Raw genomic sequence first — 20,651 nt, 5'->3', positions numbered from 1 at the left:
CCCAGATCATTGCTTTCTCTGCCACACCAACCTGAAAGCTTTGAGTTTACCAAACGTTTTGGGAAAGATGTTCCCATAAAACATAGAATGAATAATAGGGACAATCTGGAGAAATCTAGGAAAGAAACAAGCCTAAGATGTCTTCGAAAGCTTATGTATTTGCAATGGATAAAAGGATTTTACTTATGGTTATTAACTGACCGTGAGTTACAACCTTGAACAAAACTGGAAACCTTTTGATACTACAAAAGGCTCTTTGGCATATATCTTTTCTTACAACACTGGTGCTAGCTTGTTTTTGACTTTCTTTTCACAGCCCCTTTCTTTTTCTCTCTTCATGATCTCATCAACCTAGCTACTCTTGAGTGGAGAAAAAACAAATTGAGACGTAGGTGCAGGCGTACTGGCAAACCTCTTGACAGTGTCTAGCACACCAGCTTTGTAACATGAGTATCAAAGTTAAGTCTTGGCAACATTTCAGTTTGCTACAATTCTCCAAAGAGTTGGGCAAAACTGAGCATCTGAACTGAACTGACACGTCCTAGAGTTTGATTATTCGTCTTGAATAACTGAAACACCAAATATAAATCTGTGATTGCTATAGGTCTTCTGTATAATTATGGGTTGGCCTGAAATCAGGGGCTATACGTTTATCTAAAGTGACCTTATGGATTCAGTACTGTGAACAAATGGGGTGTTCAGTTGATGGTGAAAAAATGCTTGTCTCTCCCTAAATCATAATAGCTATGTATCTCTAGACTGGTGCTGTTCTAAAACCTTTAGGTCCCACTCAGACCCACTCCCAACTCTACCACTGTGAAGTCTTTGTAGCCATACAACAAGGTATGATGTGCATAGAAACACAGGAGTGGATGTGTCTAAGAATGTCACGTGTACAAAATTGGGATAATCATAGGAATAGCTGTTATTATGTTATAGTTGAAAATCAAATACAGATAAAGCTTTAGTGCCTCAACTATTTTTGGCATTTATTGTTATGTTGGAGGTCACACAACAGGTCTGAAAAAGAACTAGACTGTTTGAGACTCCCTAAGCAAGAGACTAATAAGTATATTAGTATTTTTTAGAATGACCTTCTATGGTTTGGGACACTCTACAAACCCTACATTCTAAGCACCAAACTCATTGAATCAAAACTCTGACTGCTGTCTGTGTCAGGTGGAGAGGGCAACGGTGGGGAAATTAAACTGAGTCATAAATAACTGGACTAAAGTGTGGCTTAGCTGAAAAAAACTGGAGTACCACTACATGTGTTCTCAGTGGGCATCAAACAAAAACACTAGGAATGGAGATGATGGAATGGATAATTCATTTTTTCATATTTGGTCCCTGTAAGTCTCAAAAGATTTATATAGATGATGAAATTTATGGGGGAGGGGGAACACAAAGGGGGTAGAATGAATAATTAAAATGTACAAGTAACTCAAAACGTGGTATTACTAGAACATCTTTGTTTTCCAAATATTTTGCCAGAGTTCCTGATACAATTTCTCAAAATTTGAGAGTTGAAATGCCTCATCTGTTGCTCTGTTGTGACATTCCATAAGATTTTCCTTGCCTCGGTTTTGGCTCATTAAACTCTATAAAAACAAGATGATTATAAACCTGCCTCTCTGGTCTTTCTCAAACCTTAGTGGGCTAGATTTTTATTTTTATTTCATAGTTAGAAAGTAGAAGGTAAAAAGAACCATTTTGCCATCTTCATGTCAAGATTATGTGAGGAATTGAACCACCATTTTAAAATGTTAGGACATGGAAACAGTTTAAGGGGCAGCTACAAATGGGTCAAGAGATGTTGAAGGCAGAGGTTGAGGAGAGTACTAAGGAGAAAATGAAAGAGGGAACAAGAAAAGGTGGTTTCTACCCTTGCTAGCCACATGACCTTGGCCAGCTGTAAAACCTGGCTTTTTGTTAGTAAAATAGGGGCAAAATGCCTCTCCTGCTGATAGTTCAAGGAACTGGGGGGATCCCCTGATATAACAATACAACGGAGATGATGTACAGAGGTACTTCTATTTCTTTTAGCTTCAGGTTTTGACAGTGTTGGCAAGGAGACAGCTTTGAACATATTTATTTATCACATGTATAACTTCTGTTTATATCTAGCTCATAATTCAAATTGTTTGGGAAAGCTTTTTAAAGGTTTAACCTTAGGAAGAAGGTCTGTTTCTTTAGTCAATTACTTTGTAGAAGCTTTGAATCAAAGTTTCAATCAAACTGAGTAAATCACTCAGTCTCTTCAGAAGAGGGCACCATTCCCCAAGAAATGGAATAGCTACTGCTAGCCCACTGCAATGCCAGAGACCAAGGTTCAATTCCTGGGTCGGGAAGATCCGCTGGAGAAGGGATAGGCTACTCACTCCAGTATTCTTGGGCTTCCCTGGTGGCTCAGCTAGTAAAGAATCCGCCTGCAATGCGGGGAGACCTGGGTTCAATCCTTGGGTTGGGAAGATCCCCTGGAAAAGGGAATGGTTACCCACCCCAGTATTCTGGCCTGGAGAATTCCATGGATAGGCCATGGGGTCACAAAGCACAACTAAGTGACTTTCACTTTCACTACTGAAAAGGGAACAAATTTCTAAGGTTTCAAGTGAGACAAAGATCTGTAGAGGCCAGCAAGATAGTCATGAGTTTCTTTTTAATATATTCTTTGGCCATTCTTGTCTCATGACCCTCATGTCTCTCCCACACTCCTTCTAGGCATTAGTCTGTCTTCCCCTTCCTTAAAAGCTTTCTCAGGTAACTGTAGGATGGATTCTCAAAATGCAGTTGATCCCAGTTTTTTCTCTGCTATGGCTCTTTCTACTCTTCCTCATGGAGCTGACACTGTGAAACATTCTGTCTGCTAAACTGCATTTAGTAATAATTGATTCATGATTATTCTAATATAAGAATGAGATACAAATGAAACTTAACAATGTCACACCAGCATGTGATAGGGTTGCATTACTGAGTAGGTGTAAGTTTAGCCACTGGCAAAGAAACTGATATTTCAGTTAGCAAGGAGTTAGGCAAAGGGTATGTACAGTTTCTATTAAGATTATTTAAATATTGAAAATTGTTTACAGAAGCCAGCTACTCTGAGGATTTTGAGGGGTCTGAGATCCCAGATGAAAGAGGAGAAAGAAGAAGAACGTGATCTGACATTATATGACAAGCCACAATAAGCCCATGCTTTGCATATTTTATTCCTATTTATAGCATAAGAAATTAACTGAAAACTTGTTAGCCAAAAGCATAATACCTTGCCCAGAAATGTCTGGATTTTGGTTAACGATACTTTTCTATAATCTTGAAGGACTGAATCTCTAAATGGAGGATTTCCAGACAACCTGGCAAAAACAAGAGACCTCTATAATGGGCCAAATATAGATGAGTTTTGTGAATAAATATACAAAAATACACACATATATTTGTAACAATGTTAGGTGCCTCCTGCTTTGGGCACTTTAAATAGATTATTCTCAAATCTTACAATTCTTATAAGGTATATATCATTACTATCTTCCTTTACAGATGAGAAAAAATGAATTAGAGAAGCTTGGTAACTTTCTCCATCATACAGCTATGAAGGATTGGAATTATGATTTAAACTCATCTGACTCCTAAACTCAGGTCACCAACGCTATTTCAAGAGAACGGTTTTCTCTCAGCAAACAGAAGTGGGAAAGAAAATCATTAAGCAAAATTTCCACACACAAAAATTAATAGTGGGAAAATAAATTCAAGTCACCCACTGTAGAGAATAATCTCCCAAACAAGAATTTAAGAACATGTACACTCAACTTTAATATCTGTGGTCATATGTTGTATTTTACAGAAGGCAGGTTTACTGGTTTCATAATAGGCTTCATTTAATACATTTAGAGAGTATTGAATGTATCTGAAAAAACTAGATAAATTTCATTGGTCCCTAGATGTGGCCAGAGTCACGAAAGACTTTGGATTCCCCACTGCATTAAGACAATTGTCCAGGCCCAGGATCAAAGAAGAGTAGTCGGTACTCCTTTTACCAAGGATTGGTAGGGAAAGTGCAGACATGGAGACCTGGAAGCAGTACTTGGGCATTTTGAGTGAGTTCAGTATTTCACAAGACCCTCAGTGAATCTTTTTTTCCCCTTTTTAAAAAAATTGGATATATTTTATATAACCTTCACTCTACTGGTGGAAAGAATCTTCAAAATTGTCTAGTTCTGTCATGCTTTTAAGAAAAGTACTGAAAATACCTCTACAGCATACCCGTCAAGGGATCACCAAGCCTCTGCTTGAATGTCCTAAATGGTGGGAAGTTCATTTGTTTACAGAGTTGCCTACTTCATCTTCAGATAGTTTTATCTAATAAGTTCTTCATAATGAGCTGAATTTTTTTTCTTCTCTTAACTTCCATTCACTGGTGCTGACTCCAAGCTGTAAGACCCCCTAAATCTTTGCCTCCCCCACAGGGCTTTTCTCTCCAGATAACCCTTGGTACTTTACCCAGGGTTTTTTGAATATCCCAGTGACCACAGTTAATCTTGGAACGCCATGGTAGGTTGGTGAGAGCCACGAAAACCAGCTGTCAGGAGTGAGTGATCCAACCACAGTGAAACAGGGGCGCGTCTGGTCTCAGATCCTCTGCACTCTCACAGGGCCTGGAGGCAGCTCCCCACAGTGCTGAGCTTCATCATTCTGGCCTTTGCTGTTACCTGGATGGTGAGAGCTGGAAAGTACTCTCTATTCAAACATCCTTGACAATCCTTAGAAACCTCTTAGAAGAAACATCCCCTCAACTGAAAGTCAGCATTATCATCTGCCCAACACGCTGAAACCAGTCTTGACTGCCCCATGTGTTTCCTAAACCCGAAAGAACTGACCATTCTACTACTTGGTCTGAAAACACCTGGTAGAAAAAATTCTGGTGAGGCTACGTAGGTATTATGATGAACAAAAAGGATCAAATGTAGAAAATTATCTCTCAGCCGAAAAGTATCTCTCAGCCATCTCCCACCTTTTCTCTAAATCTCTTAATTCAGAATCTCCCTTTTACTCACAAGCCATCCTGCCTCCCTTCTATCTCCACCATTGAAAGCATCCTGACTCCTCACAGCCATTTTATGCAGAGCCTCAAACATGGGGAGAAGCCAGAGAAACAGTTGAGCCATATGCCTACGGCCACAGGAATTTTGGGTATTGTCATTCAATTACAGTGTAGAGCCATTTCCTCAAGTTAAAGGTGGTCACAGAGAATATCCCTGGCAGCAATGACTGGAGAGAAGGAATACTTGTTGCGAAGTATCAGTACTCAATACATCGATACAAATTCTTTCTGGTGATAAAAGACTTTAGTTGCAAACAAATTATCTATGCACCTAAAACACTGTTTTCTAGAGTTCTGTGTTGAAATCTGGTGAGATCCGCTTACCGTAAATACTCGGCATTGATGTGAGTGCAGAAATTCACTACTGGGTAGTAAATTAGCATCTTATGTATTTGAAAAACTAATAAGTGTCTGTCTGATAGTCAACTTAATTATATTTAATTAGGAGAGCAATTGTCCCATGTTTTTTTATTGTAAACAATCTATATACCCCCAATAAATTTATAATAAGCTTCAAAAAAATCAGTGTCAAAAAAGGGAAAAAGCCAGTTAACTACAACAAAATATGTAATGAGATTAATAACATATATGTTTGGCTTTAGAGAATTCTTATAAACTCAGTTAATGAAAACACTCTATATTAATGCTATACATTTTTACAAGAGTTTCCAAAAAAAAAAAAAGAATTAAACATTTATCACTGGAGTGAGTTGTAGTAAGGAGCTGGATGTAAGTGTTTGACTGCTCTTTGTGCCTTCAAAGTTCTGCAGTAAATTTTGTCTTCTTTTTAGTCCATCCAAAATGACTGAATTATTAGATGCCAGACTCTGTGTCCTAAAGATATTAAAAATAACAGAATTATTGCCCTTAAAAGGGTTTCTAACCAAGGCATTATATCTTCATTTGGTACTCTTTGAAGCAGTACATTTACTAACAGGAACTAACTTATAAAGTAAGTTAACCTTTAAAACTCTAAAGTACTCTTTTACATTTTAAAGGGTTTCCAAAAGCAATTCAATTATTTGACAGCTGCTTTCTAAGAAGTTCACATTTTCTAAATATCTGTTCTTAGACCTCGCATCAAGTATATTCTAGTCAGAAATAGTAAGTTCCCTGAAAAACTCTTCTATACAACTGCAGTGGCCAATATCTTCTTGTGTAATTTGTTTCTTTTTTGAAAAGTCATATGGTAGAGAAAAGCCAACTATAATATTTTTCATATTGACAATGATTCTTTCCTAAGGGCTGTATGCAATGTTAGTCCCTTATTCAACATACCTGCCTTGCTTCAGCCAACGCACATTATTGGTTTGGCATTTTGCTTTTGACAGTCCCTTCTCCCACCTTGCCTCTTCTCCCTCTCTTGTCTATTACATTGAGATGTCTCAAATGTGTCTTTCCCACACATCACTCTTAATTCCACATCTCTTTGACAGTTATGAAGAGTTCGCACTTTGGTGTTTGTTCATTTGTTGGTCTTTTCGACTAAGTTTTAAGCTTCCTATAGGCAGCAACAACATCTTGTTCATCTTTGTCTCCCTAATCTTCATAACAATTATAGCATATAATTGATATCCAAATGTTATTTCCCCTCTCTTTTTCTATAAGTGTCTTTAATGATTATAGTTATAAAAAGTCTTTCCAGAAAACCACATTATAAGCAATTTTTTAAAATGCAGTTTCTCAGAGACTTCCTTCCTTGGTGGTCCAGTAGTTGAGATTTCACGCTTCTGCAGCAGGGGGCATGGGTTAGATCCCAGGGTAGGGGAACTAATAACCTGTGTAAAAAAATTCTCAATTGCATGTCAATTTCTCCTCTCTGTTTTGGGTTTGTTTTTGGTTTTGTTTTTGCTTTTACCAGAGAGAGGAAAAAAAGGGTACCCCGTGGGTTCACACCACCATTGTTTACCTCAAAGACAGCATGTTTTGAGACTTTAACGACAATATAAACTATTCAAGCGGAAAGATCTTGGATATTGTTCCCCAATAAAGTACATATGTTTAAAAAATGCAGACTCCCAGGAATTCAGCCAAAGTTATAATCAAGAATGTCTGCAAACATTTATATAACAACAATTTACTACAGATTGAGTTATTAAAGCAAAATATTGGGAATAATTGAAATGTCAAAGGAAGGAAAATAATGGTTATATAAATAACAAGAGTCCACATAATATAATACTAAGTAGCCATTTTAAAAAATGAGCTAGATATATATGTATTGATTGCAAAATATCCATGATAAGTTAGGTGAAAAAAGAAAGCCACAGCTCTGTATAATCTGTTGTTAGAAAATAATTATAGTTGTAAATGCATGGGAAAAAGTCTGAAAGATATATGCCAAACTGCTAAGAATATTTGGGTCACCTCCTTGGAATAGGAATGGAAAAGGCTGGGAAATGGAGACTTCTAGTTTTACTTTTCTGTATTACTTTACTGTTTCAAAATGAGGTACACGATTTTATTTAATAATAAAACTAATGTATATATATATATATACACCAAATTTTAAGATGACTTTTTAGAAAACTAATCACATAGAAATGTTCATTATATTCTATTGAAAAAGCAACATGCAAAATAGTAACTATAGTATGAGTTCAACAGACAAAATATACAGATCAATACGTTCAGACAGAAGTGTTATAAATACACCAAATGTAAAAAGGATTTTTAAAATATTTAGATATTAGAGTGATTATAGGTGTCTTTTAAAAATAATTTCAGGGACTTCCCTGGAGGTCTATTCCTGTTCCATGCCGGTTCAATTCCTGGTCGGAGAGCTAAGATCCCACATTCTCCATGACAAGGCCACAAAGAAAGAGAAAAAATACTTTTCAGTATTTCTCAACTATTCTATTATGACCAAACTACTTTTATGTTTCTACTCTGAGCAATGTTATTTAAACAAATTGGTGTGGAAAAGATTCATGGAAAATAGCTACATCTCTATCTCATACGGTACAGAACCAAGTATTAAGTGAAAATATCCAATCTTCACTTTAGGAAGTGCTTGGTTTATGGTAGTTCCTTCCTATCTTTAGAAATAACTTAAGATTTTAGTAGTGGAACAGTGGAACAGTTAAATCCTGGTTCACGAAAGAGTGAACCAAGTTCATGAAAAATGAACTCTATCCTATTGTGTAAGAGTTTCAATATAACTTCATATAACTGACTCAGTAAAGGCAGGCAGAACTGCATTATTATAAAAGGTTTATGCAGGAGCCTCCCGCTAGTTAACTCAATATGCCCTTGATTTTAATAATTCCCGTGGCTTAGTGGCTGCTCACTTATGCGTGCACTTACCGTGGAGAATCTATTCCACTATCCCCTGTCAGGCTCTGGGTTTCTGCTCCTTCCAAGTGACTGCGTTCAGGTTGGACATCCTGAGCCAACGCTGGCATATGCGAAGTGTTGAAGAGCTCCAACTTGTGTGTGAACTGTTTTCTCATTTCCTGACACTGAGCACTCTGACTCCGAGCACTCTGACTCAGGCTACCTGGTTTCTTTCCTGAATCACCAACAGAGCCGTGTAGGGCTTCGGCCTCAGCAGCGGCTGTCCCTGTGGTGCAGTAATCAAATACACTTCCATCATCAGGTGCTGAGGTCTGTACACCTTCAGCAACACTGGGTTCCTCCTCATAGTTAAAACCACACTGGATTCCTAAATTGAGGATACAGTTTTCAGCAGAAAGGTTGGGTTTTTGGCTTTCACCAGGGTTAGTGAGCTTGTAATGTTCATTTCCTTTAAGCACCTGAGGCTCAAACCTCTGTATGTTGCTGTCGTACTCAGTCAGAGGCCTTTCTGTCACGTTCTGTTTTCCTAAATGATTCCACTTGTTTCCCTCTGGAAAGGAAAACTGAATGTTGTCAGGCAACATTTGAATTAAGTCGTCATTCTCAGAAAAGTCATCCTCGTCCAGATAGAGTGAACTGCAGGCCCCATCTTCATCTTCCACTTCATTCTGATACAAGGCCTGGTCATCATCAGAAAGCCCTTCATTTTCTAGACACACAGTCTGTGCTTCTTGGACACGTGCCTTTCCCATTAGAGTTTCTTTAGAGTCTCGGTCTTGTCTCTCAATTTGTCTCAAATGTTTCGCACCAGTTGGGTAATCCAAAAGCCCAAGATTTTGGAACTGGTGTATTGTATTGTCAACTAATCTACAAGCAGAGGATGCTTGGTCTAAAGAAGAGGACCCTGCAGATGGCAGGACATGCTGTGTCTCTTCTGTCTCTTCTAATTTGTCAAAATGAGAATAACTCTTCCTTGGGACTTCAGGGATTACCTCATTTTCTCCACCATACACGTCGTATCTCAACATGCTCTCCCTGAAGGAACAGCATTTACTACCATTTTGCAAACCATTACATTGAGAGTAATTTAAGAGGTGGTCTCTAAAATCATCGCTGATAGATTTGACAGTAGAGTGATTCACATAAGTGGATTCTTCTCTCAGTATATCATTACATTGCTCACCATATAGCTGTTTGGCTTCACTCTCAAAGATTCTTGAGGAAACCAAAGACCTTGACCTTTCGACAGGCTTTCCCTTTGGTCCAGTCTGATTGGGTTCCAAATCACTGGTCTTCTGGATTTTGTGCCCTTTGGTTATTGGGCTCCCTCGGGGAGCCAAACCCTGGAAAGGATTACTGATTTGCTTTTTGTAAATCAAATGGGGACCTAGTACTGATGGATTCTCACCAAATGGTTTCTGAAGCACTGCTTCATTCATGGAGGTAGGCTGTGTAGCAGGGAGCTTGGGGTGTTTCTCCAGTCTAACATTTCCTGGCTGAGGCCCACTTCCCTGACTCCTGGCTTTGTGTCTGTCCCTGTGCAAATGACCCTGCCTTCGAGGCTTTACAGACCAGCCTTGTCTTTTCTTAACTCCCACTTTTGAAGAATACTTATATCTGAGTGTCAGCATATCAGTGGATGTACCCTGGCTATTATATATTTTTTTTTCTTCATACTTTTGCATTAGGACAGTATGTTTGATTAAGTTGTCAACAGTCAGAATGGGATTAATTCGTTTGATTATCTCATGTTCAATGTCTCGAGGGATATTGTCCATGTTGTCTTCATCTCGGACGGGCCATTCTTCTGGTGGGAACTGGGCAGAGAAACTGCTGTGCTTTATTCTGGACTTCTCCTTTCTGGATATATTGCGCCAGAAGAGGTTAAAGCCAAACTTCTTGACTTTTTCTCTGTCTTTTGTGTGTGGTAAAGGTTTGCTACTCTCACAGACGTGATTCTCCTCAGACACTGAAACTGCTTGATTGTGTACCAAAGATTTGGATTCCACAAGACCTTTCTGCCCTTTGCTAGTCACTTCTACAGCAGCTGGTGGTTCCTGTACATCCTGAGTGCACACATCACGGAAACACCGGCAAGAATGACAATGCGAAATGAGGGCTGCATTTTCTTTGGCTAACTCTGCACAGCTCTCCACGTTCACCAGATATGTAATGGAAGTTGGCATCTGGGAATTTTCATCTGACAGAACTCTCTTATTTTCTTGGGGGGTTGTATTTGTGATGAAGTAAGTCTGAGGAGTAACGATGAAGTATCCTTCTCCAGTATGATAAATCTTCCTTTCTTTAATGAGAGTTCCCAGAGTGGCATAAAGAATATCTCGAGATGGAATTGCAATACCTAAAACAAACAAGAATTTTACCCTGATAGATTCTGAATAAGAAATATTTTTAATGAGTGAACCAATTAATATATGCAATCAAAATGTCAAAAAAGCATTAAAAATGATAGTTCAATTGAATAATAGGAATATAATTTGGTCTACACAAAGCTATATGGGTAGGTTACCAATTAAGTAGAGGGGAAAAAAATGAGTTCCCTCAAACAGAAACCCCAAGTTAAATGATCTCATTACAAATTTAAATTTTGATTAAGGAAAGACTTCTTGAGAGCAAACAGAAATTTTTGAAAACCACAGCCTCATAGTTAAATCTTAGTAAGAATCCAAAGAAAAAATGAAAATCAGTCTGTGCTTGGGTAAGATGTTAGGTAACCACCTAACATCTGGATTATGGTAGTTTTTCAAAAAAGGAAGGTAACAATTTTAAAGACATTTCCTTTCCAAATAGCAGGGTTCAAAATTATATTTAGGTTGTGAAAACAATGTTTTAAAAGTGTAACACTGGAAGAAAATACATCAGCCTGTTAATATTGGTTTCCTTCGAGTGCATGCTCAGTCCCTTCAGTCGCGTCCGACTCCTACGACCCTACGGACTATGGCCTGGCAGACTCCTGCATGTGGGATTATCCAGGCAAGAATACTGGAATGGACTCCCATGCCCTCTTTCTCCACATCTCTTATGTCTCCTGTATTGGCAGGAGAATTCTTTACTACTATACTAGCACCACCTGGGAAGCCCTTTGTTTGGGCAGTGGTACTATAAGTGATTACCTTTCTATATTTTCTGGACTTTTCTACAATATGCATATTTTATAATGGGAAAATGAAAAATAGTCTTGTGTAACTGTGCATTTGGGATATCCTGCAGCTATGAAAAGAATGAGATCGATATACGCTTCAACAGAAAGACATCAAAAATCTGTCTTTAACTTTAAAAAGAAAAGTTGTACAAAGAATGTGTATATGTGCGTGCTCAGTTGCTCAGTGGTGTCCATTCTTGGTGAACCCATGGACTGTAGCCCACCAGGCTCCTCTGTCCATGGGATTTTCCAGGCAAGAATACTGGAGTGGGTTGCCATTTCCTACTCCAGGGGGTCTTCCCAACCTCAGGGATTGAATCCCACATCTTGCCTCTCCTGGGTTGGCCCGTGGATTCTTTACCACTGTGCTACCTGGGAAGCCCAGAAAGAAAGCATAGAATGATCCAATTTGTTGCTTTAAAAGGTTACATATATTCAAATACAATATATGAAGAGTCCACGAGAAACTATAAATGATAGAAGTTGCAGTTTAAGAATAGGCAGGGACCTCTGTGGTAGATACAGTCTTTAAGACTACAATTACACTGCAAGGGGCATAGGTTCAATCCTTGGTTGAGGAACTAAGGTCCCACATACTTCAGAGCACAGTTGAGAGAAAAAAAAAAAATAGGAGGCATGGGGAGAAGATTAATCATTTTTTGCTTTGCCCTCCTTTCTACAGAGTCTGACTTAATTAAATTACTACTGTAAACATTATTTTTGAAAAAGTTCATCTGGAAGATAAAAGAAATACTCATAAATTTGCTGATGCAGACCTTTTTCTGACAGGGCTCTAATTTAGGTTTCTATAATAGAAAAAAAATGGGAATTCCCTGCTGGTACAGTGGATAAGAATCCGTCTTCTGATGAAGGGGACACAGGATTAATCCCTGGTCCAGGAAGATTCCACATGCCTTGGAGCAACTAAGTCCATGAGTGGCAACTACTTGAGCCCACGTGCTGCAACCACTGAAGCCGGAGCACGTGGAACTTGTGCTCTGAAACAAGAGAAGCCATCAAAATTAGAAGCCCACACACCACAACGAAGAGTAGAAGCCTCTGCTTTCTGCAACCAGAGAAAGCCCAAGCATAGCAACAAAGACTCAGCACAGCCAAAAATTAATTTTTAAAAAAATCCATAAAAGAAAAAAATTGTATATTGCCCACTTTATGTGTTTAAGATGATTTATAAATAGAAAACAAACACAGGCAATGAACTGATAGAGAAAAACTTGTTACTCTACCTGGGTAATGTTTCATCAAATGTTCCAACAGTGATTCTTGTGTTACTACAATCTGATCAGCATTCATATCAGATATAGCACAGCAGAGAACTTCAGCCAAAGGTATAAACTGAGATTGAGCTATTGGATTCATTTGCACTGGAAAGACATCACCTAAATTGGAGATTTGAAGAAAAAAAAAAGTGATAAATTTGATACAGGATAGAAAATATTTGAAATTAGTTCATCAAGAATAAAGACTGAATATCAGGTGGAACTGCTATTCTTTCATCAGTCTTTACCCAGTCTGTTAACATTATACATACAATGATAAAAACCACAGAAAAAAAAAAAAAAGCTTACTTTATGATTTCTATTTTTAAGAAGTCTGTGATAGTTGTCACTACTTTATAAGCAAGAGATAATAAGTTTCCATAAGAAAGCTCAAAGTGCTACTGGAGTTCAGGTCAGACAAGGCTTACATGGCAATTCACATCTTTCAGAGCATTTTTTCATATTAGCTACCAGAGATAAGCACAGATGGAAGTATTTATTTATAACATATATAGCCATAAAAAGCTCAGTAATTGTGCCAATAGTTGTTGTTGTTCAGTCACCAAGTTGTGTCTGACTCTTTGGGACCCCATGAACTGCAGCACACCAGGCTTCCCTGTCCTTCACTATCTACCAGAGATTGCTCAAACTCATGTCCATTGAGTAGGTAGACATGACATCCAACCATCTCATCTTCTGTTGCCTCCTTCTCCTTCTGCACACAGTCTTTTCCAGCAATCAGGGTTTTTCCAGTGAGGCAGCTCTTTGCATCAAGTGGCCAAAGTATTGGAGCTTCAACTTCAGCATCAGTCCTTCCAATGAATATTCAGGGTTGATTTCCTTTAAGGTTGACTGGTTTGATCTGCTTGCTGTCCGAAGGACACTCAAAGTCTTCTCTGGTACCACAATTTGAAAGCATCAATTCTTCAGTGCTCACTCAGCTTTCTTTATGGTCCAATTCTCATATCCGTAAATGACTTCTGGAAAAACCATAGCTTTGACTAGATGGACCTTTGTCAGCAAAGTGATGTCTCTGTTTAATACACTGTCTAGGTTTGTCATACCTTTCCTTCCAAGGAGGAAGCATCTTTTAATTTCATGGCTGCAGTCACCATTTGCAGTGATTTTGGAGCTCAAGAAAACAGTCTCTCACCGTTTCCATTGTTTCGCCATCTATTTGCCATGAAGTGATGACCGATGCCATGATCTTAGTTTTTGAATGTTGAGTTTTAAGCCAGCTTTTTCACTCTCCTCTTTTACCTTCATCAAGAGGCTCTTTAGTTCCTCTTCACTTTCTGCCATTAGGGTGGTATCATCTGCATATCTGAAGTTGTTGATATTTCTCCTAGCAATCTTGATTCCAGCTTGTGATTCACCCAGCCCAGCATTTTGCATGATGTATTCTGTATAAAGGTTAAATAAGCAGGGTAACAATATACAGCCTTGACATACTCAATTCCCAATTTTGAACCAGTCTGTTGTTTGTCTGGTTCTAACTGTTGCTTCTTGGCCTCCATATAGGTTTCTTGGGAGGCAAGTAAGATGGTCTGGTATTCCCATCTCTTAAGAATTTTTCACAGTTTGTTGTGATGCACCCAGTCAAAGGTTTTAGCATAGTCAACGAAGCAGAAGTAGATGTTTTTCTGGAATTCCCTTGCTTTTTCTGTGATCCAACGAATGTTGGCAATTTGATCTCTGATTCCTCTGCCTTTTCTAAAAACAAGTAAAGGGACAGAAATCAGTCTTCTGACTCCCAATCTAATATTTTGGTCATTCCACCATTTCCTAATTGAAATAATTAGTATGAGGAATTCTCTAGTGGTATCCAGTGGTTAAGACTTCTTTAACCTTCCACTGAAGGGGGCTCAGGTTCAATCCCTGGTCCCACATGGCATGTGGTGCAAGCAAATAAATAGAGCCATTGCCACATTAAAAAAAAAAAAAAAAAAAGTCAGACTGGGGTATTTATTCCCTGGTGGTCCAGTAACTAGGATTCACTGCCGAGGGTGTGGATCAGCAAACTAAGAATCTGAAAGTACAAGCCAGGTAATACACAGCCAAAACAAACAAAAAATGTCAGATCGAAGGAAGAGAGTTGGTGAGGAAAAAGTGAAATTAATGAGTCTCCCTTCTGAAGCAGGGTTTCTCATCTTTGGTACTTTTGACAAATGATGACAGATGTCACATGGGGCCAGATGACCAGGGTGCGAAGGACTGAGGGATTTCCTGGGACTCAAGATTTTCAGTGCTATAACCAGAAAGTTGAAAGCAAACTGAGATGGTTGGTCACCATAGACAGAGAATTATTTGTTGTGCAGAGCTCTCTTGATCATGGAAGGTTGTTTATTAGCATCCTTGGGCTCTCAGTGCCAGGAGCATCTCCCACAGTTGCAGCATCCAAAAATGTCTCCTGGTGCTGCTGCTGCTGCTGCTAAGTCGCCTCAGTCGTGTCCGACTCTGTGCAACCCCATAGACAGCAGCCCACCAGGCTTCCCCGTCCCTGGGATTCTCCAGGCAAGAACACTGGAGTGGGTAAAAATGTCTCCAGATACTGCCAAATGGCCCTGAAAGGAAGGGGTTGGGGGTCAAAAGTATCTCAGTTATAAACCACTGTTTTAGACCATTTGTTGGGAAAATCTGATTGTGAACGAGTAGAAATAGAACATAAACCAAGAAAAATTAGGATCAAATGAATGTGACTGTGTAGGTTGTGATTTTCTTAAAAGAAGATCTTTGCACATTTGGATGCCAAAAAGAAGGACTTATTGGCAATGATGAAAATTATTCCATGAGAGAGAAGAGAAGACATCAAGATCCCAACGGAGGGGAAAAGGAAAGTGCCTAAAAGGCAGAGGTAAAAGAAGAACTGTCTTAGAAATGAGAAAGATGGTACTTCATCTGAAACTTGAGAAAATATAAGATGGCCCATGATCAGAGATACTCTGAGGCATGGAAGGAAAAAAAAAATATTAGTACAGCAAAGTCATCTGATCTCTGTAAAGTGAGAAAGGGAGAAAGAAAACCGAGGTGGGAGGAGAGAAAATGGGACTGAGGAGGTGAAGAGCAGGGAGGAGGGAGTTTGGGGAGTTATTCTCAGGGTACATTAGGAAAGTCAAAAATGAACACAAAGATTATGGAGGAGCTCTGAGTCTCCTAAGTGTGGTTTCTGGCAGATGAAGCAATCTGAAATCAAAAAGGATGGGAGTCAGGGAGGCGACCAGTTTCTAAAACTTCAATGTGCATGTGAGAATCACCAGGCGATCGTGCTAGGGTACAGATTCTGTGTGATTCAGAAGATCTGAAACTAAGCCTATGATTCTGCATTTCTAACAACCTCCCAGGTGATGTTTCATGTTGCAGTTCTGAGGACCGCTCTTTAGAGTGGTAGAGGGTTAGGGCGTTAAAGTAGTGAACCAGTCAACAAATAAACATGGCCCCAGGGCAGCATGGGAGTCCACTCTAGCCAAAGAGAAGCCAAAGAATTTAGAAAACCTGGCTATAACCCTGCGTTTGACTCTTCTAGTATCAGTGAGGAAGCCAATATATTGCACTGTTTGTTGAGGAGGAAAGAAAGCGATGAGGACTGGCCAGGAACAAAGGGTTGTAGCCAAAGTTGGTAAGTGGCTCATAATACTTACTGTATCTGCATGAAAGATAAAGGACCTCTTCCATCAGGAAACTGAAAAGCCGTTTGCTGTTAAAGATCACACTGATCTGTTTCCTTGTCTACTTAAGCTTCTCTATTTGGCAGGTTGGGTCATCTTTGACCTTGGAAGGTCACAACACAGGGCAGAATTGCTGTCTGCTTTGGCAGCAGAGGGAAGGATCTCCTCTTGGCCTGCTAGGTGTTCCATTCAGTGATGCTAAGATACCTATAGCATTCTGAGAAGCTAAGATGAATGGCTGATCAGTTAGCATTTCAAAGCATGGTGATAAGAGATGATGCTATGAAACTGACTGTCCAAGCGGAAGGTTAACTGACCTAAAACTCAAAATTCTCCTAGAAACTCTACCTCTGAGCTAAGAGTAATAAGCCTTTCTCCCTATCTTCATTCCCTCTTTGCTTTGTTTTTTACTTTCCGCATGTGAGACTTACTTTCTTTTCTTTCATCTCCCTCCTCAACCGGACAAAATATTGAATTAAAGTACAATTTCACATATTTTTATGCTTCTTAAATATAACTTTATGTGTTTAATTTAAAACAAACTTATATAACTCTCTTCCCCATCTTCCAAGTCACTCTTGGTGACTTTTTTTCTTGTATGTGGTCTTAAATTGATTACCTGTCCCACTTCATGTGGACTTAGAAGTCCTTAATCCAAAAAGGAGGGACAAGTTCTTCTCTGCTAGAAAGATATGGGCTAGAGTGTTAGAGAAGTAGAGGGCAAAACCTAAAAAGGATTTGCTCAGCCACACAATACACACTCAAACCTCACCTCACCTCACCCCTGGCCTAAATCCAGTCACTCTGAACTTTAAGACAGGGGGGAGTGGGAGGGAAGGGAAGGCTAGAGATGAGTGGCTAGAAAGTCAGTTTATGTTTGATGCCCCTGCTGTGCCCCCTGCCAGGGACTGCCCATTTCTGTACACATGAAACAGGAAGCTGTATTAGGGTCCAGGAAAGGGGTTAGACCCGAAGCAGCCCATTTTCTAGTTCAACCCTTAAGTTTGTTTCCTCTTTTCATAGGAAAATGAATAGTCAAAATGGATTTTTTGTGGGCCTGGGGGCAGACATGCATGGGATGTTCCTGTACATTTTTCTGCAATCTCCTGTATATAACTACTTCCAAACAAAAGTTTAAAAAAAGATTTTTCAGAAAGTACTACTTTTCATTAACAAGAAGTGCATGAGAAATAGAATGTTTCTCAGACATTTTTAAAATCCCAAGCAATTTTTTCTTAATCTCAACACTGCTTGCCAAATCCAAAGATACTTTTGGAAATTTTATTAGTAATTCCTACCATAGTGTGGGGATGTATATTTTAAAAGAGTAAACAAATCCACTACCCACTAGAAAAATGCCTTTTTTTAAAAAAAATTACTACCGTTATATGTCAACTGTCTTTTAGAAAACATGTTGAATCGCGTGTATCCTCTGCTTTGGAGTTCCCTCTAGACAAACCCTAGAGAAAGTTTCTCAGTACATTCCTTTCACAGCTGTTGCTAAGATATGTCTTCAGGGTGAACCCTGACATGGGACCATTTGTGATAGACGTAGGAATCATTTTCCAGCTGCAGCCATAGTTTGTTTCAGTTACTTTTGCACTTGGATTTCTGGAATGCAATGACCCTTAGAGTTTTGTGCCAAAACTTAACATTCTGTGCAGAGGATTCCTCTTTTAGATGTAATTAGATTTCACAGTAAAAGAAGGCCAGCCCTTTGTCTTTATCCTCAAAGTAATCCTGGAGTAATTGAAGAGCACCTTTAGTCCAGGCCTGCTATGGACCTCTGACCCTTGAGCTGGAGCAGGGATCAGAAGGCTAGCAGAGCTTGTGGGCCAGAGTAAACAGTTCACAACAATGTTCTCTCTGTTTACACAGTCTTGCACTCTTGGGTGCCTCGGATATGGGAGAAGTATTTATGCCAAAAGGCTGGTTTCACAAAAAAATACCCAAAAAGTAGAACCATACAGATTAGTGCCTGCTACATTTAATGCCACCTTTTCTGCACAGGACATTTTTCTTTTTACTTTGCTGTATTCTCAAAGGATTTAGTTTGTATATAAATTTTTTAAAAAATTCCAAGTTATAACAATGAGGCAAATTATATGAGTTTTAAAAAGATGATTCTTTCAAAGTCCACTTTTTTAGGGAACAAAGAAACAATGGAAGGCAAATTAAATGTATGTAGCATTTAGATAAAATGAAAATTGAAGCCCTGAACTATCAAAATCAGATAGACATCCAGTAAAGTCCAGAGCCAGGCTCTCTGGGGCTTGCAGTCCTAAAACTGTGACTAGAAGCAGCTTCCTGCATGATGGACATAAATTCATATAGACTCAGACAATCAATTCCTGCTCCCTGGTGCCTAATGATAGTGGTCTAGGAAGCCCCTGGGCAACAGAGCAGAACCCTGGAAGTGTGGCTTGTTCCTGGAGTTGGTGATAATCACTCAACAATAATCTGCTGCAATCAAAGACCTCACCAAAATCCTGAGGAAAACGGAGGTGGTTTCTTTATGTTGGGACACAAAGGCCTCCTCCCTATGCCTCAGTCGGAAGTCCTCTAGAAGAAAACCCTCTTCTGGCTGTTTTCTAACAGTAAAGAAAAGTGGCTGAGAGAACTACTTCCTGAACAATTGATAAGGCGTGAATATTCATGCTCCAGTGAAAAATAGCAAGAGGCACATTCATGACGAATATGGCCACAGCAAGATTGCCTTTCACCAGACCCACAGAAGGCAGCTGGAGTACACCAAGCTAACCTCCCCACCCTGCCACCTCCACGGAGCTGTGGTGCTGGAGAAATGGTCAACCCAGGAACACAGGACTCCCAGATCTGCCAGTATAGACAATCAGTTGGAAGTTTTAGTAAAATTAAAACAAGCCTAAACTTTGTACTCTCCAAGTAAGAAAGGCAGAATCAAAATCAAGTTACAAACTGCCTATCCCAAACTTGAATTTGCTTTGTCCACTGGAAGTAAAAGCATCTTTATCAAAATTGAATGTGTTTACTTTGATATCTGAATACTCTAGTTAGATTTCAGGGAAAAAATTAGTTTTCCATAAAAATGTTCCCTTTAGGGGAAGAAAATTACTATACAGTATTTACATTTATCTTGTGCTTTTAATTAAGGCATCTAAACAAATTCCAAGAGGGCCTCCTCATGGAATCTATACTCTGACATTGGGCATAAGGCGATGTTGCTACCAAACATGCAAAAGAGAGGAAATATGTCTTTGGAAATTTGGAAAGCATTTCCCGTTAGAACTTTTCTGGGTAACACTAAAACATGAATTGGCCACAAAATTAAATTCTAGGCAAAACTAATCCTAACATTATTTCATATTTAAAACACAAAGTTTTCTCTACTATAAACATGTTTAGTCCCCATACAAGTGTGTTTATGGACTCCATACTAGGCAGTCTGCCAGAAATTCATGCATTGTTGACCTTCAAACGGTTTAACTGAGCTGCTCAAACTCGGCTAATTACCTGGACACATGAAATCGGAGAGCATCTTTTTGGGAGCTTGTATTGAATGACACTGTGGGAAAAATATCTTCTACGTGCATTAGAAATGACAATAGAATGCGAAAAAAACCAGCCTGCAGAGAATACACTCAGGTTTAACAAAAAAGGATGTTTTGTCCTGAGTAATCCAAGAAGCTTCGCTGATTTTAAACTATGCTTTTATCCAGTACAGAATTTCCAAATTTCTTTAATAAAATTGATTCTGAACTTTAAAAAAATGAAAGTAATCTGTAACAAAGTGCCTCAGCCGAGATTAGATGCTGTGCAAAAATTTCCATGACTTTCAGTAATTAGATCTACTGAGTTAAACACTTAAATAGGTTCAGAAAATCAAACAAAATGGGAACAAAAAGAGGAAAGGTTTCAAGTCAGCAAAGCCAAGCCCCTCTCCATGTCTCCCTTTTATTTTACAAAAATGAAAGAAAGCAAACACTTTCCTCCACAGTTAGAAACAAAAGAGGACCATGACTCAGAAACTGGCTAAGAGTAGTCAAGTTATCTACCATGGAAGCTGAAATTCCTTCTCCAGCTCAGTGATGTTTATTTTGGAGTCCCAGACAAATGGCTCCCCTTCTGGGAAATGCCCTCTGTTGAAAAGCTACAGGCTTCCCTGAAAAGAAGGC

At 39.0% G+C, this 20,651-nt stretch overlaps 1 protein-coding gene across 6 annotated transcripts in view; it reads right to left on the bottom strand.

Moving 5' to 3' along the window:
• Window positions 1-3,190: 3,190 nt before the first annotated feature.
• Window positions 3,191-20,651, bottom strand: part of STOX1 (storkhead box 1) — a 67,174-nt gene continuing 49,713 nt past the window's right edge. For 3 of the 6 annotated variants that reach the window (XM_042241168.2, XM_060406853.1, XM_060406852.1), the window contains exons 2-4: window positions 12,800-12,952; window positions 8,405-10,754; window positions 3,191-5,932 (exon numbers count right to left, since the gene is read on the bottom strand). In XM_042241168.2, the coding sequence (XP_042097102.1) occupies window positions 5,785-5,932; window positions 8,405-10,754; window positions 12,800-12,952 (2,651 nt within the window). In that variant the 3' untranslated portion in view covers window positions 3,191-5,784. Of the gene's footprint in view, window positions 7,897-8,404; window positions 10,755-12,799; window positions 12,953-13,141; window positions 20,565-20,651 lie in introns of those variants that run through there. The other 3 variants (XM_042241170.2, XM_060406851.1, XM_042241169.2) reach the window with 3 other exon arrangements.

Source organism: Ovis aries, chromosome 25 (genome assembly GCF_016772045.2).
Source record: "Ovis aries strain OAR_USU_Benz2616 breed Rambouillet chromosome 25, ARS-UI_Ramb_v3.0, whole genome shotgun sequence".
NCBI classification, from domain to species: Eukaryota; Metazoa; Chordata; class Mammalia; order Artiodactyla; family Bovidae; genus Ovis; species Ovis aries.
The sequence above is the reverse complement of the archived record's forward strand: the minus strand, read 5'-3'. Positions and strand labels throughout refer to the sequence as shown.